We start from the raw sequence: 14,461 nt of genomic DNA on the forward strand, positions 1-14,461 counted from the left end.
TCCCTTTCTCAAAATCTTATTCATAACCTTATCTCTAGTTTTGTTATCACCATATTTCAATACATGCGCAACTATACCCACTGCACACTTTTGGAAAAGTTGGGTCTTTTATTTTGGCCCAATGACAAGCAAAAGTAAAAAAAAGATGTGTAAAATAAATATAAATAATGTGCAAGTTCCAACAAGGCTTCATATAAATTATCTTTGATAACCAAATTTGGATTATTAGATTATAGTTTAAAAGAGGTAACATGAAATTGTCATAGGGGAGGTTAGAGACTCGTGAAAAATGGTTTTACAACCCATATTCTTTTTCCATTTTTCCTGGGTAGAAGTCTTGGTAAGGAGGGTCTATACGAAACTTTACATAAAGTACTGTCCATAAACAAAATGTTTCTGGTTTTCTGATTTAGTTTCAGATAAACACCCAATTAAGAATCTAACTAAGAGACATTACGATTTTTTTGGCTTTGATCGTGGAAAAGATACAAATAAAAACTTCAAATAAGGGAAATAGGGGGTCGGAAAATTAAACAATAAATTTATGTCTAAAATATCCCTGAAATTGAATTACACCTCCGTCCTATATCGGTATCAGTATCCTAAATGTCTAGAGGGGAGGGGGGGGGGAGGTTTTACTGTCTTGGTTAGTCATTTTTACTGACCAAGATGGAGAGTCCGGAAAATCATGCTAGAATTGCGATAAAATAATACGGAATACAATTTTTTTTTGTTAACTCAATCTCAGTTACATCTAGTTAAAATAAGTGAAAATTGTGTTTAAAAATTAATCAACTAAGAGGTTGTTTTTTGAACAAACAAGTTTCCTGTTTTAGGACCAAAAAATAAAAAGACTAACATTAATTGGGGAGCAACCAAAATGAAAATACATTTCCAGTTAATTACTAATATTTTATTAGCCTAATTAAGTAAGGTTTATACTAACAAACATAACAAAAAAAAAAGAAAAAAGAAAATAAGCCTTACTTGGGCAACATTTTCAAAGTGTTGATGGCTTCTTTGGTATGCTTTCGCTTTTTGCAGATTCTTGCCAACACCCACATTTTTACGGAGAAACACTTCACCATGTGTCTCCAGCCAGTCCAAGACCTAAAAAAAGAGCAGATGTTTGAAAAATAGCAAAAAACTACATGTAGTCAGACGCGATTTGTTTATAATTTTTTTTAAAGTTGAAACTTTGGTCCAGCAAACCAACCTACCAAGCGAAACCAAACATTTACTGTTTTCCACCCGACTAGCCAAGTAAATCATGTGCTCGCTCAGACAACTGTTAAGAATCCTTTCGCACCTAAAAGGCAAAAATCACATTCGACTTTGATTTCACATAAGTTTTGTGGAAGTGACCTTGCGGCATATCGACAAACGTAGGTACGAGCAGCTTGCCTAATTTCATGACGATATAAGCCATCACGCTTAACAAGGCTCCATTGCCAGCTATCGACCAAAGTTAATGGAGGAGACAGACGTCATTCTCTACGTCAAGCCACACCCGACACAAACCTAAAACCAAGTAAGTCCAGCGTTACTAATGTCTGACCATTTTTACGCCTATTACTAGATGTAACGGAATAACTCTCAAATCCACAACAGTTATGGATAGACTGTCAAAATTCTTTTCGCAAAGTCTTTAATATAAATTCTTCAACATCATTTCAAAAATTATAGGTGTAATGATTAATAAGTCAATCCCTGTTGCATATTCAAAGTAATATGCTCCACATTACACGATAACTAAAAAAAAAATACTTTTCCTTTTCGAATGCAGTATTAATGAGGACGAGTTAAGTGATTCTGCGACGGATCTAAAAGCTGTAGAAAGTGAATACGATTAATGAGGAGAAAAGTCTTGTCTGTTGCATCATAAAAAAAAGTGGCAAAATTCACTAAAGTTGGGAGAACAACACATTTTGCACTTCAATTGGCTATGAACACTACTAAAATGGAAACCGAAGTGTGCAGCATACCAAAGCAGACTCATCAGGCGGCAAATTTTGAAATCGTTTGATCTTATCACTTGGAACAATCCCTTGAGGCACTCGACCTAACGCTCTAGACATTAACAATAACCAAAAGCTGACGGGTAGGTTGATGACTATAATTTCAGGACACTTTATGCAAACACTGAATATTATTTCTTGGAAAACAAAGACAGATGAGATAAACATTGCCTAAAAAGGTCCAATTTATGGAAATCTGATGAAGAGTTCAAATTAATTAAGAGCATAACGCTAAAATCCCCCAATTTGGGTGAGAGGAGTTATAAAGGAGCTAATGAAAACTTGCAATGGAACAACCAATACATACAGGTTACGAGAAACGGAATTTGCACCACACTTTGGAGTAATTGTTGACTCCCTTGAAAAACTGACGGAGAAAACATGACCTAATCTTGATTATAATTTTAACATGTCAGATTGGCTGAAAGAAAGGGGTATTTTTGTACTTAGGAATGATGATCTTTGAAAAATAAATTACCTTAGGTAGCAAGAATCAAGAAAGGAGAAAAAAATATATCAACTCTATGATAGAATGGTAAACGAAAACAGAGTTTTTGAATTTCCTGTGGATCTATTGAATTTCCAGGGGCCGTCTGGACTTCCAGCACATCTTCTTAAGCTCATAATCAGGTAAGCAATAGAGTTATTACGAAATCTGCACTCTCAACCACCCTACCTCCCAGTTCTACAATGGCACTAGATTTAAAACACTTTAAATAACGGAAACATGATTAAGGCTTAAAAAACAACTATAGTCCTTTAGGACGAAATGAAATTAATACATAAAATCCAAATGGTCACTTCCAAGCCTTTTGAATTCAAGCGAGTATAACTTTCACCAAGACTATGTTTTGTCTCGTCTATCAATAAGGCACAAGGACAGACTTTAAAAGCTACTTGAACTGACTTGAGTTTTCTAATTTTGTCTCGTGGTTAGCTCTACATGGCGTGTTAAAGAGTGAGGGACTAAAACACTTTGTTTATACATACTTCAAATGGAAGGTTGAAATCAAACAAGAAGAAGAAGAAAAGCTTCATTCGCTGGCTTTTTGACAGCCTCCGCTTCGCTCGGGGAAGAACGTAAGGAGCTCAGAGCTTTGGTCCTCGCACAGTTCTCGAGAATGAATCACATCATATTCACAAATAGATTATGCCGTTTCTTTCTACTTTGTTTATAAAAAAAAAACAGCCAATACTTCTACAGTGCTAACTACAGCATATGTATAAAAATTCATAACGTTTGGTCTATTAATTTAGGAGTGTACCAAACATATAGTCGGAAGACCTTAGGAGTAAATTGGCAAAAAACTAAAAATCAATATTTGCAGGATAAGATTAAGGGTTTTTACTCTGATCTAGCAAAAATACCCAGTTTACCTGCTTAACATCATCTTGAAATAGACGCAGCGCCAGCCTTTGATGAAGCTTCAATTTCCGAGTTGCCCATCGCTGTTCTAAAGACCGATGATGACCCAGGATTTGATGAATTACAGCAAGAACATGACTAGCTCCAGAGGAATAATCTGCTGCCGGATTAGCTGATACGGGAGTAGGTCGAGGACCATGAACCTGAAATAAAAACTGAAATTGATTCTACCAGGACAGTAATGCGATTTCACTGTAACCATGGAAGAACAAGATCTATGAAATAGACTATTTAAAAAAAGGAACTTTGCAGACACATTGTAGTAGGAAAGTGAGCATTTTGAAGTTTTTTGAAATCAGAACCATGCAAAATTTAGTCTGTAGCTAAAGGACACAAGGTTACGCTACTGATTTCAAATCGTCAATCGGGTATCAAAAGGTCGTATCTCCATAATTGTAAATACTCAGAAGAGCAAAAAAAAACCTCACAACTTTTTTATTTCCCCTGCGATAACCGTAGAATAGAAACCAACTGATCTGTATTAACTTTACATATCAATCCGTTTTTCTCTTGCGGTTATCGGATGGGAAATGAAAAAGTTGTGAGTTTTTTAAATCATTTGAAAATTTACAATTGTGGAGATACGACCTTTTCACACCCGACTGACGAAATGCTAATTCTATTCAAGCTAGCAAGGTGAAATAAGGATAAAATGCAGAAGTTTCAGTCAAAAAACCTGTAATTCTTCTTAATCATTGAATTTGTTTGTGGTGAGCGGTTTGGGGGATTACAGAGGAAGAAGCATGATTTCTATCGAGTTCTTTCCTTTCTGACACAATCAAAGATTTGTATAAACAATAAATTATAGCTCAGCATCTTACTTTCAAATTCTATTTTTGATCTTACCACCCTTTATTTAATCTTTTAGCGAATATTTGCAATTTGCGCAAGAAAAAATCAAAATATTCAAATTTTACATCTATAGTTTTAAAGCAGAAAAAGTGCATCTTCAGGCCTAAATTTTCATGCGAAGGTCATCAGATCAATCTAATCCTGTAATTCTTCCTCCAAACAGGCCTAACCCACCCCTTTGAGGTTTCAGAACACTTCTTCCCTTAAGCATAGGTTCTGTTTCCATGCGTTAGCACATGATCTACTTAAAAGCCAAATCATTTTTTAGTTTAAAATTCTAAGTAATGATTTACTCTTCTAAGTACATTTACTATTTACTTCTACATTTACTATTCTAAGTAATAGTAACATTTACTATTTACATTTACTATTCTAAGTATGATTTACTCTTCTAGGTAATGGATTTACTCTTTGTACATTCGTAGCAGAATTTCCTGAAACAGTCAAAACCAACAGTACATTTTTTTGTGACCTTTCTTTTCTGTTTGTTTTATTCTAAAAGTATGTGATCTCTTTCTTTCTAAGAGTGTTTTGGTAAATTATAAGTAAAATTTGTATTAGTAATAAGTTAAATTAATTCTTAGTTATTAATTATAAGTTAAATGAATGAAATAATACGTAAAATTGGTATTTTGTATTGGCAATCAGTGGATTTCAGTAGACCGTTTTAATAATATTTATTATATATATATATATATATATATTTAACTTTTCTTGCCTCTTTAGCGTGATAAATGCTTTCTGGAAACTTTATGAAATAGTGGTTTATATAAAGAAATCTTGCAGAACCTTTTAAGCCCTTAACCGGGTCCTTGGGATTAATTAATTGTTAATACAGTTTTTTAAATTGCTAAATAGAAATAATAAGGTAAAAATTGTGAATATTATTTTTGGAACACCTAGTTATTTCTCGAAAAGCTTTGATGCTACCTCTTTATAAGAAATATGTTGGGAGTGAATGAGTAATTGTTGACGTATCAGATTAGCTTTGGTAGGGAGTAAATTACTTCCTATGATGATACTTATTAGACGAAGAGATGTTGAAGATCAGTCTTAGAAGAAGAACAAGGTTGTTTTGAGAAAAGGAGGACATGCGTAGATGAAATTTTCACATTTGGATCATTATTTGAGAAGGGCTTGAATTTTTAGACCCTTTTGGTCATCACTTTTATAGATTAGAGTTTGATTTAGCAGACAAACACGGTTTTGTTAGTTACCCACGTTAGTTACTTACCACGTTTAGTTATTTAGGGTTTAGTTTCTACATACTAAATTTATGGGTTTTGTTCTAAAGAATATATCAAAGGCCAAGGGAGAGCATGGTATTAAATTAAAAGCAAAACTCTTCCAGACATAAGTTACGCATATGATTTGAGTGACCCATTTGTTAATAATAATAATATATATTTATTTTATTCACAACAATGTAAAAAACATGGACAATGATGGTTGCCTCCTCCTCCCCTGCTACCTGGAATTTTCTATAAAGAGGAAGCCAGTAGATAGCTAACGTCATGGGGAAGCAAAAGGTGAGCTTTAAGATATTACTCTGAATCCTACCACTTGTTAAGGCAATTAGAGGTATCCCTCAGTAGGAACTGAGTTCCTACTCACAAGCACACTACTCAGTTTACAACCATCTTTTCCCAATGTTCATTCATTGTATTCTCCCTCTTGACATAGGCATTAATTCTATTAGATTTTACCACAAGTGAGACAGCAAGTTTGATATGTAATTATGCAGTAAGTAAATTTACCACCAGTCTGAATATATAACAGAAACCTCTTTAGCTTACTATTTAAACATTTGAGCAGAAACCAGACAGAAATACAAAAAGAAACCATAATAATCCCCTTCATACCCTAATTCACTAAAAATAAAAAACAAGGAATTTGTTTTTACTAACCCTCACTATTATTTTCAATTTTAAAAAGCTAGAATGAAAACTTTTTTTTCTACTAGACGCTTGGAGATAGCTTTTGTTTATAATTTATATTTAATTTAGTCTCTATTTTACCTGGTCTGTTTTGTACCTGTTTTGAAAGTTGAGGGTGCGAGTTCAGGTTTGAAATTAATGCTAAAAAGACTAAGACCCCCAAATCAAAAACAAACGAGGATGAAGAGCAGGAGTTACATACTGAGAAAATGAACAAAGTGGGTAGTTTAGATCACCTAGTTACCATTATTTGTCGCATAGGTGGATGCTAAGAAGACATAAAATGAAGAACTGCCGAGGCGCAAATTGTTTTTTTCGCAGTTGAAAAAAAAGAAAAACATGTCTTAAATCTGTATTAGGATATATCAAGCCCCATACACTGTTTAAATTTCTTACGACGAATAGGTTTTGGCCATAGTTCTTAGGGTTCATAGGCATGGCTTTATCAATTGCACTGCCAGAAGAGCATATTTGAAGGCGTGTATTTACTTTATTTAAGACTGAGGAGACCAGTGATGCAAGAAATACAAATCTTGAGTACCTCTCTGTCAAAGACCACTTAGGATAAATTCATATTTTAAATAAAGAAATAAAACAAAATTCTATAAATACAAATCAAAAACTGGAAAAACTGATGAGGGTTACATCTTTGGGGATTTGAAATCGGAAAATAGGATAATAGCACCACTTTAGCTGCAGCGTCTAGCAGCTTTGTTGAAAAAATCAAATTTCAAAGGGAATTGGATACTAGAGAGTGCTATTCTGGATTTTTATTGAAACGAAACTGAAATTCCCTTATGGCTAGCAACTAACTAGCTGTAAGTCTTTCATTTGCAAGAATTACTGTCACTAAAAAACCAGTCTGCGCAAATTAGGTCTAGATTATCTTGGGAAAATATTTGGAGATTAAGCAGGCTAGCTCACTTCAAGCTGGATGCCAGAATTTGGGGTTATTTGAGAATATTGACTATTTATGTCTAGAGACCCAATATATCTAGAGACTGCGATTTGGGTTTGGGCTAAAATTACTGACCAGGGACTTTATACTATCTTGGAAAGTAGTTTAGTTCGGTGATGAAACTTCAAGGAATTAATATAAAGCCAAAGACATCCTCAAAAGGGTGTTTTCCGGGAAGCTCCAAAGAAAAAAAAAGTTTGCAGAAAATGTCAGACACTAGATGGCCTGAGCGTAATGTGATCTTAGGACATATTTACGTAAGTAATTTTCCGACACTAGCGCCAGTCCCCCCCCCCAAAAAAAAAACACCTGCGCCCATCAGTTTTCAGGATGACAGTATTAAAAAAGAAACATTTTCTGCTCACCTCGGTTTGACCATCGCTTCTTGAATGATTTGCAACTTGAACTAAATGATCCAACTGATACAACAGCTTTTTACTAGTGCTATGAACTTCAGTATAGGTTTGGCAAATCAATTCATACAGAGTTTGATGCTGGTGGATTGCCGTTTCTAAGCCCTGATCGTTCAAAGGGATTGAGCTATCTTCACAAGCTTGATTCCAGGATGATACGTTGGCAAGATACTGGAATTGAAAAAAAATGACAAGGACAAATAAGAACTGCGAATAGAAAAATGAAGAAAATATTATAATTTAGATTAAAGATTCTATAAAATTGCCACAAATACTGCAGAAGAATACGTCTACATGTTGTTCAAGCATATTTTTTTAGAAACAGTTCCTAGGTCCCTGAAAGAGCCCAATAAAAATACTAGGGACGTTCCAGATCTGCTAATAAACCATCTAGGTTGTTCTTTGAGTCAAATATAATTTTGCTGTGCCTTAAACTTTCATCAAGGCTCGGAATCAATCATCAACTGACCAGTCTTTTAGCTGATTAAGATTGACGCTATCCCAAAATCTTTCGTGTTTCTTTAGGAACTAAATTTTCCCTGACGCACATTTGAGGAGTTTCTTGAATCTCTAAATATCGTTTAAAGATTTCAAACAAGGTGACAATATTGGCCTTCCCTATGTTCACTTTGCATAGTGAAGCTTCTTTACTCCTATTGCTATTTACTCGTATATTAAACAATTTCACAGAGTATTTTAGATAAATGCCCTTTTAGGTGACCGTCGATATATATTCCCATGGAAACGGGATTCTGTCCGTTTATGGCCCGTGATATGGATTCTGCCTAGTGGCCAAGCCCCAGGAAACGACTGAACTTCTATAAAAAGATATGACAGCAGGCTACCGTCAATCGACATCGCTAAAACTTTCAAGTGGGTACAGCATCGTGGCATACTAAAGAAACTACGCGGATGGCGTCCATGGACGTCTGCACAATAAAGCTGGAAATTGCTCTTCCCTGCGAAAGCCTTCTGCCACCCAGCTCTACCATCCCACTTTACAAATCTTGGATTAGACCCATAGCCGAATACAGATGGCCGCTATATGCTGGTGCTCCGGAAACATTTTTGACATCACTTCAGAAGATCGAGAATAAGGTTAGTAGGACAGGGTCAATCGTTACACATAAATCTCCAGTCTTTTAGCGAAAAGTTTGATGTAACGTCGATGAGTGTTTTCTGAAATTGCAGAAATCCACCTCTTTCTGCAGAGCCTTCTAGAATTGTATCCCCCCCCCCCACTGTTCAACTGACGAGGCAAAGACGATGGCACACAGCTCGGTCCAATTACCTTACTATTGACACACCGAGTACTTGAGTGCCTGAAGAAAGGCTTAGCTTGATGTTCGAATTCGATTTGGAATGATTTCCCTGGTGACGTTTTCCTTAAAAATTTATCTGCCAACTTTTTGAAAAAAGATTCAATATTCATTTGCAACCTCGTGATGGAGCGATGCAAAAGACAAGCGGCATAACAGATGCTTAAAAGTAACTGCCGTCACGAATTAAGGAATAACAAAAATTATGAAACTAATTTTCCTTGTTTGATTAACTTTATAGGACGGTTAAAGGGTCTATTCTTGATATTTGTGAGGTGTCACCTTTTAATCCTAAGTCTAGAAGGATTGTTTCTTTGAACCCATGGATGATGGGCCATATCCAGGGGGGAAGATGGTTACACGGTTTGAATATTCCCCGAAATTTTTTGTCCCACTCGTACAGAAGTAACAAAATACATGGGAACTAAGTTTTGTTGCGTTTCGTCATTTCCCCCCCCCCAAAAAAAAAAATCCTGGATACGTTCCTGCATGGATAACCCTTCGACTTCTCAACTATTGGAGAAAAGAATAAACAATCTCTAGAGTGCTTCTAAGTCCACTACTCCTTCAGTAAGATCTATTCGTATATCACGATTTAAATTTTTACAATAGCATTTATAAATCCTTGTAGCTGATGTCTAAGTCTCTTTATTATTTAAATAAATTTTCTGATTGCTGGAACGAAATTCGCAAAACTTGGAAGATTATAAATTGCGGCTTCAAGCCTTTTTCTCAGCCTAATTCTGACCCTATGAGTCTGATTGATGATGGCAAAGCTGTGGTGGTTAAGCTTAATTTCCAAGAGAACACTAAGACTTCATATCGACTTTATTGAGGTTAAGACTTCATTTTAAAATCCGAGAGGAAATTAATAACTGTATTTTCCGCTAATAGTGTTAAGAATATTTATTTATTACCCGTCAAAAAAAGGTACAAAAGACGGAGTATCAATAAAAAAGAAAAAACACACACAAAAAAACAAATTACAACACATTACACATAATCAAACAAATTACAAAGACGAGAAACAAAAACTCAATTATACACTGCACTGCATCTACGTAAGAAATTTTACTTTTTAAACTCCCAAGTACTGAAGAAACATAAGCAATATGATTGATAACTTCAATTCAACTAACCTAACTTACAACAAAATACTTTATAACTTTAATTCAGAATCAACGGACTCAATCAGGTAGTCTAAATATGACAAGAGACGGTAAAAAGACTAAATATGACAAGAGATGTGCAAATAAAATTAAACGGACAGCGATTTACTGCCTTACCAAACGGTACCAAGGGTGGGAAGAGACTTTCTCGTTGAACCGTTTAATTTGTTCAATTATAGCTCCCGTTGGGTCCGCAATTTTAAAATTTTTAACAAGGCGCGAATTTCCTGTCCACGGCGGGAGCCGCAGCAAGAACTTCGCATACTTAAAAACGTGGATCTGAGCTTTCTTTTCTCTGGCTCGGGAAAAATTCTCCAAAACGGGCTTAGATACAGGAAATGAGGAAGAGATGCTGCTTTATAAAGTCGAGCCAGAATTAAAGGGTTGAAATAGATTTTTAGATGAGACTACTCTACTGTAAGAAAAAGCCAGGCGTTTACTGAGATGATCATTAAGAAGGGAGTAGGTGGTTTTTAGATCCTTTCCAATTGGTAAACCAAGGTCAATAATTTTCGAGACAAGGGCTACAGATAGTTCTCCCAGCCTTAGAGACGAGACCTCTTCTTGGTGCCAGTTGAACAGAAGAATATCTGACTTCTGTGGGTTAAATTCAAGACCAATGCAATTGTAATTTGATTGTAGTAGTGAGAAGATGGTCTCTGTACCTGCGACTGTGCGGATAGGGCTCAGAATCTCATCGGCGTAAGCTATCATTGTAACGTCTGTACCACGATCTATGCATTTGTGTCGATAATACACTGTGGTTCAATTATACAATGATTAAAGGCACAAGGAGATGTGACTGATCCTTGTCGAGCACCCTTTTTTACTGGGACTAAAGGATTCCCTCGGTACGACAGCATCACGTCTGGTGCATATTCAGTGAGGGATCGACCATGGCCATGAAGTAGGAGTTCAGCCTGTAGGTGGTCGTACTTATCTTTAATGGGTAGTACGATGTCCTTCTGTACACCTCTCTTTTCTATACCCAGAATGAGTTGGTCCCTTCTGCTATATTCCTGAGGCATTCAATTCCTTATTCCATGAAATTCTTTAGTCAAAGTTGTTTCATTTTGGTAAAAAGGGGGGGGGCGTATTTTCTTGGTTTAAGTCTTAGTTAAATTGTAGAATATGGTAGGGACCAATTCTGGGGTCAGTGCTATTTTTAGCTTTTGCGAATGACCTTTTTCACGCGGTGAAAAAAACATAAACCAGTAGTTTACTGCAGACAGTGTTATTCTAAACCGTTCCGATGCCAATAATGTCAATATTATTTTGCCTTCTTTAGATGTTCTTGTTTCTTTTCCTGATAACAGCACCCCTTGACAATTTTGTGTTGGTCTAATGCCCTGGTCTAAGACCAAGAAACCAAAAGACAAAAAAATGCATTGTGCCAACATCGTTCTTTACTTAGGCAGCGCTATTGCGCTGCCTATGAAAGCCATAGAAGGCGGGAAGGAACCTAGATCTAAATTTGAAAAAACCTAACATGGCACCAAAATCTGATTTTCACCTACACGAAATTCTTGGACATTTTTGGTTTTGAAAACGACAGAAAAAAATATACCGAATGCATAAAAACACATCCCCACGCTTTACTGCTTGAAATACTGTTATTAAGACAGGTACACCAGAAAACCCATAAAACAATTCCTCTGGAAAACATCTAACAAATCCTTTTCCGTCTTTCTGAGCGGACAAGCTTCAGAGCCAAACTTGCCCACAATCATCCCTGTAGTAGCTTTTATTATTCGAATCTTAGTTTGAATGACTTATCCTCTAATTCTAAAAAAAAAATCAAATAGTAAAAAATCGTCCAGGGTCATTCAAATCAACTTCAATCAAATCAACTAAATTTGTTACAGAAAGTACTTCTTAAATGTGATGCTAATTATCCAACCCTAAATTTTTCAATTCAAGTTTTCTTTTTATTTCTCGCACGGTTTCCACACTTTTTCTGAGTTAACTGAGATCCCCCCTTTCAAAGGTCAGATTGGCCAGATGAAAATGAGGATATGCAGGGGCTTTTGTATTTTGAGAAAGCTTAAGCATACTTTCCCTGGTTAATTTTGTAAGTCCTCTTTCACTGCTTAATCCAGTCTTGTGTTTCTCATTGTCCGATAGTATGGATGTCAACCTTTCTTAAACTTCTAAGACCTCTTTCTTAAGCTCCTTTCTCAAAAGGTTTATAATAAAGCAAGAAACCTCATCCAAAAAAATAGTCGTTCGGAGCCTACACTATTACTTGACCTTATATCCCTTCAAGTTTTTTTCAAGTTTACGTTTGTCTTTTCCCAGCTCTATGGTGATCTCCTGCAGCCCCTCAGCAATTTGCAGCTTTTTATTTTACCTCTAATCGAACCGATTATAACCTTCACAAAATAAATCATATTCAGTTTTTTGTGCTCTATCCATGAGATCAGATTTCAATTTTGTAACGGCGAGTCATATTGTTTGCAACATTATCCCTGAATCAGCACAGAGGTGTAACTCGTTCGGTCTTGATTTCTTTCAGATTGTAGCTGCAGAGTTTGGACGCGAATCTTTTTTTACAAAAAAAACTAATTAGTGAAAACCAGTGAATGACTTACGTATAAGCTAAACAAACTTTGGCTTAGGGCCCCTAAAAATAGAGAACTCATACAAGATAGCAATTTTCTGTAAATAAACAATGGCTCCCACTTTCTAAAGAGTTATCTAAAAATGGAAAAACCACAGAGAATAGAGTATCTGATTCTATATTTTCAATTCAAAATAATAATGTAAAATAAACTTTGCATGATAAAAGTTGTTATAAATAAACGTTGGTCCGCACTTTGTTTAGGGCCCTCCAAAATAGATAGCTCATTTTCTAGATTTATGAATGTATTTCTCACAAAATAGAGGAATATATAAGATAAGTAAATAAATTTACAAAAAGACTCCAACTAATTAGAATAAAACAATAACTTATTGGAAAAATAACATTCAAACAAAAAACACAATAGGCCTGGAAAAATAACTGGATAGATTGTATCAAACAATAATAACGACAATAAAAGAATCTCTAGTGTTTATTATATTCTGAACACGAACAGTTTTTAGACCAAACGGTTTTTGTTCTAAGTACGATACAAAAATTATAAATTTTTATAATTTTAAAATATAAAATTATAAATTTATAAAATTATAAATAAAAATAATAATAAAAATTATAAGATAAAAATTATAAATTTTTATCTTAGCTGTTTCTGACAGTTCATTAATTTGAAATATTCAAACTATTTCAGTGTCCCTAAAATAAATTGGAAAGCCATGTAAAAATTACAATATTTGTAATAATAGTTTTTGAATTTAATTTAATTAGTGAAAACCAGTGAATGACTTACGTATAAGCTAAACAAACTTAGGCTTAGGGCCCCCAAAAAAGTAACGTATGACAGACAAGAAAAAAATGAATAATAAAATCAAGAAGTCAAGAAAAACGAGGGTATCGTCAGTCAGTGGACAGAAAAGAAGCGAAAATGACAAAAGCATATATTTCGGAAAGGACCTCCACCAAACCGTCTTCAGTACTCAAAAAAAGAAAAAAAAACAATCTTTTGAAGTAAATTCAACAGAGCAGAAGAAACACTGACTAGAACTAGAACATATTTACAATGTTTGAATTTAAAAATTAGAAAAATCATCAATTCAAAAACCAAAAAGAAGAGAGAGATAAAGAGAGAACGGGTGGGCTACTGCAGTAAAAAGAGAAATTAAAATATCGCACGGTAAATACCATATAGCAGTAGTAATGTAATAACACGTACCATGTAGCAATACGCTATTCTCTTTTTTTTTAATACGTAAAACTAGTATCGTCTTAGTACCTTAAGCGCAATAAGGCAACCCAAAATAAACAAAAACCGGCAATAAAATATTCCTATTGCAAATTAATTCAAAAAGGTCATTAATATTGACAACAAAAAATTGACGTTTTTAGTAAGTTCAAGTTAAAAATAACAATGACCATTGGACGAGAGTTTTTCTGACACGTTTATTCTTTTCTTTTTAATGTTTGTGTTTTGTTTTTTATTCATACTTAAATATAACTGTCTACTTTACTATGCTTTTTCTTCCTTCCTTTTTTCTCGCAAAGAGAGGCTACCGGGTGTAAGGCCAGAACATTTGAACTTTTATTAGCATAAATACAAAAAAGAATTCTCAAGGTTCACTGTCTTAACTTAAAGTTATATATACGCTATTGCATTTTTCATTTCATTTTAATTTTTATTGTTCCTTAGCCTAATGTGCGTAGAAAGTGAAAATATACGCTGTTAATTATTCGATGACGTCACCAGTAACTTTGCACTGGCAAAGACAAGAAATAAAATATTTCAGTTTAACA

At 34.7% G+C, this 14,461-nt stretch overlaps 1 protein-coding gene across 2 annotated transcripts in view; it reads right to left on the reverse strand.

Annotated features, from left to right (window-relative positions):
• trio (trio Rho guanine nucleotide exchange factor) overlaps positions 1-14,461 on the reverse strand; it is a 456,894-nt gene that overhangs the window by 399,872 nt on the left and 42,561 nt on the right. For both annotated transcript variants that reach the window (XM_089089484.1, XM_089089483.1), the window contains exons 9-11: positions 7,557-7,775; positions 3,396-3,587; positions 988-1,110 (exon numbers count right to left, since the gene is read on the reverse strand). In XM_089089484.1, the coding sequence (XP_088945610.1) occupies positions 988-1,110; positions 3,396-3,587; positions 7,557-7,775 (534 nt within the window). The remainder of the gene's footprint in view (positions 1-987; positions 1,111-3,395; positions 3,588-7,556; positions 7,776-14,461) is intronic.

Source organism: Artemia sp. Qi Xiang Cuo, chromosome 5 (assembly GCF_049724085.1).
Source record: "Artemia sp. Qi Xiang Cuo chromosome 5, ASM4972408v1, whole genome shotgun sequence".
NCBI classification, from domain to species: Eukaryota; Metazoa; Arthropoda; class Branchiopoda; order Anostraca; family Artemiidae; genus Artemia; species Artemia sp. Qi Xiang Cuo.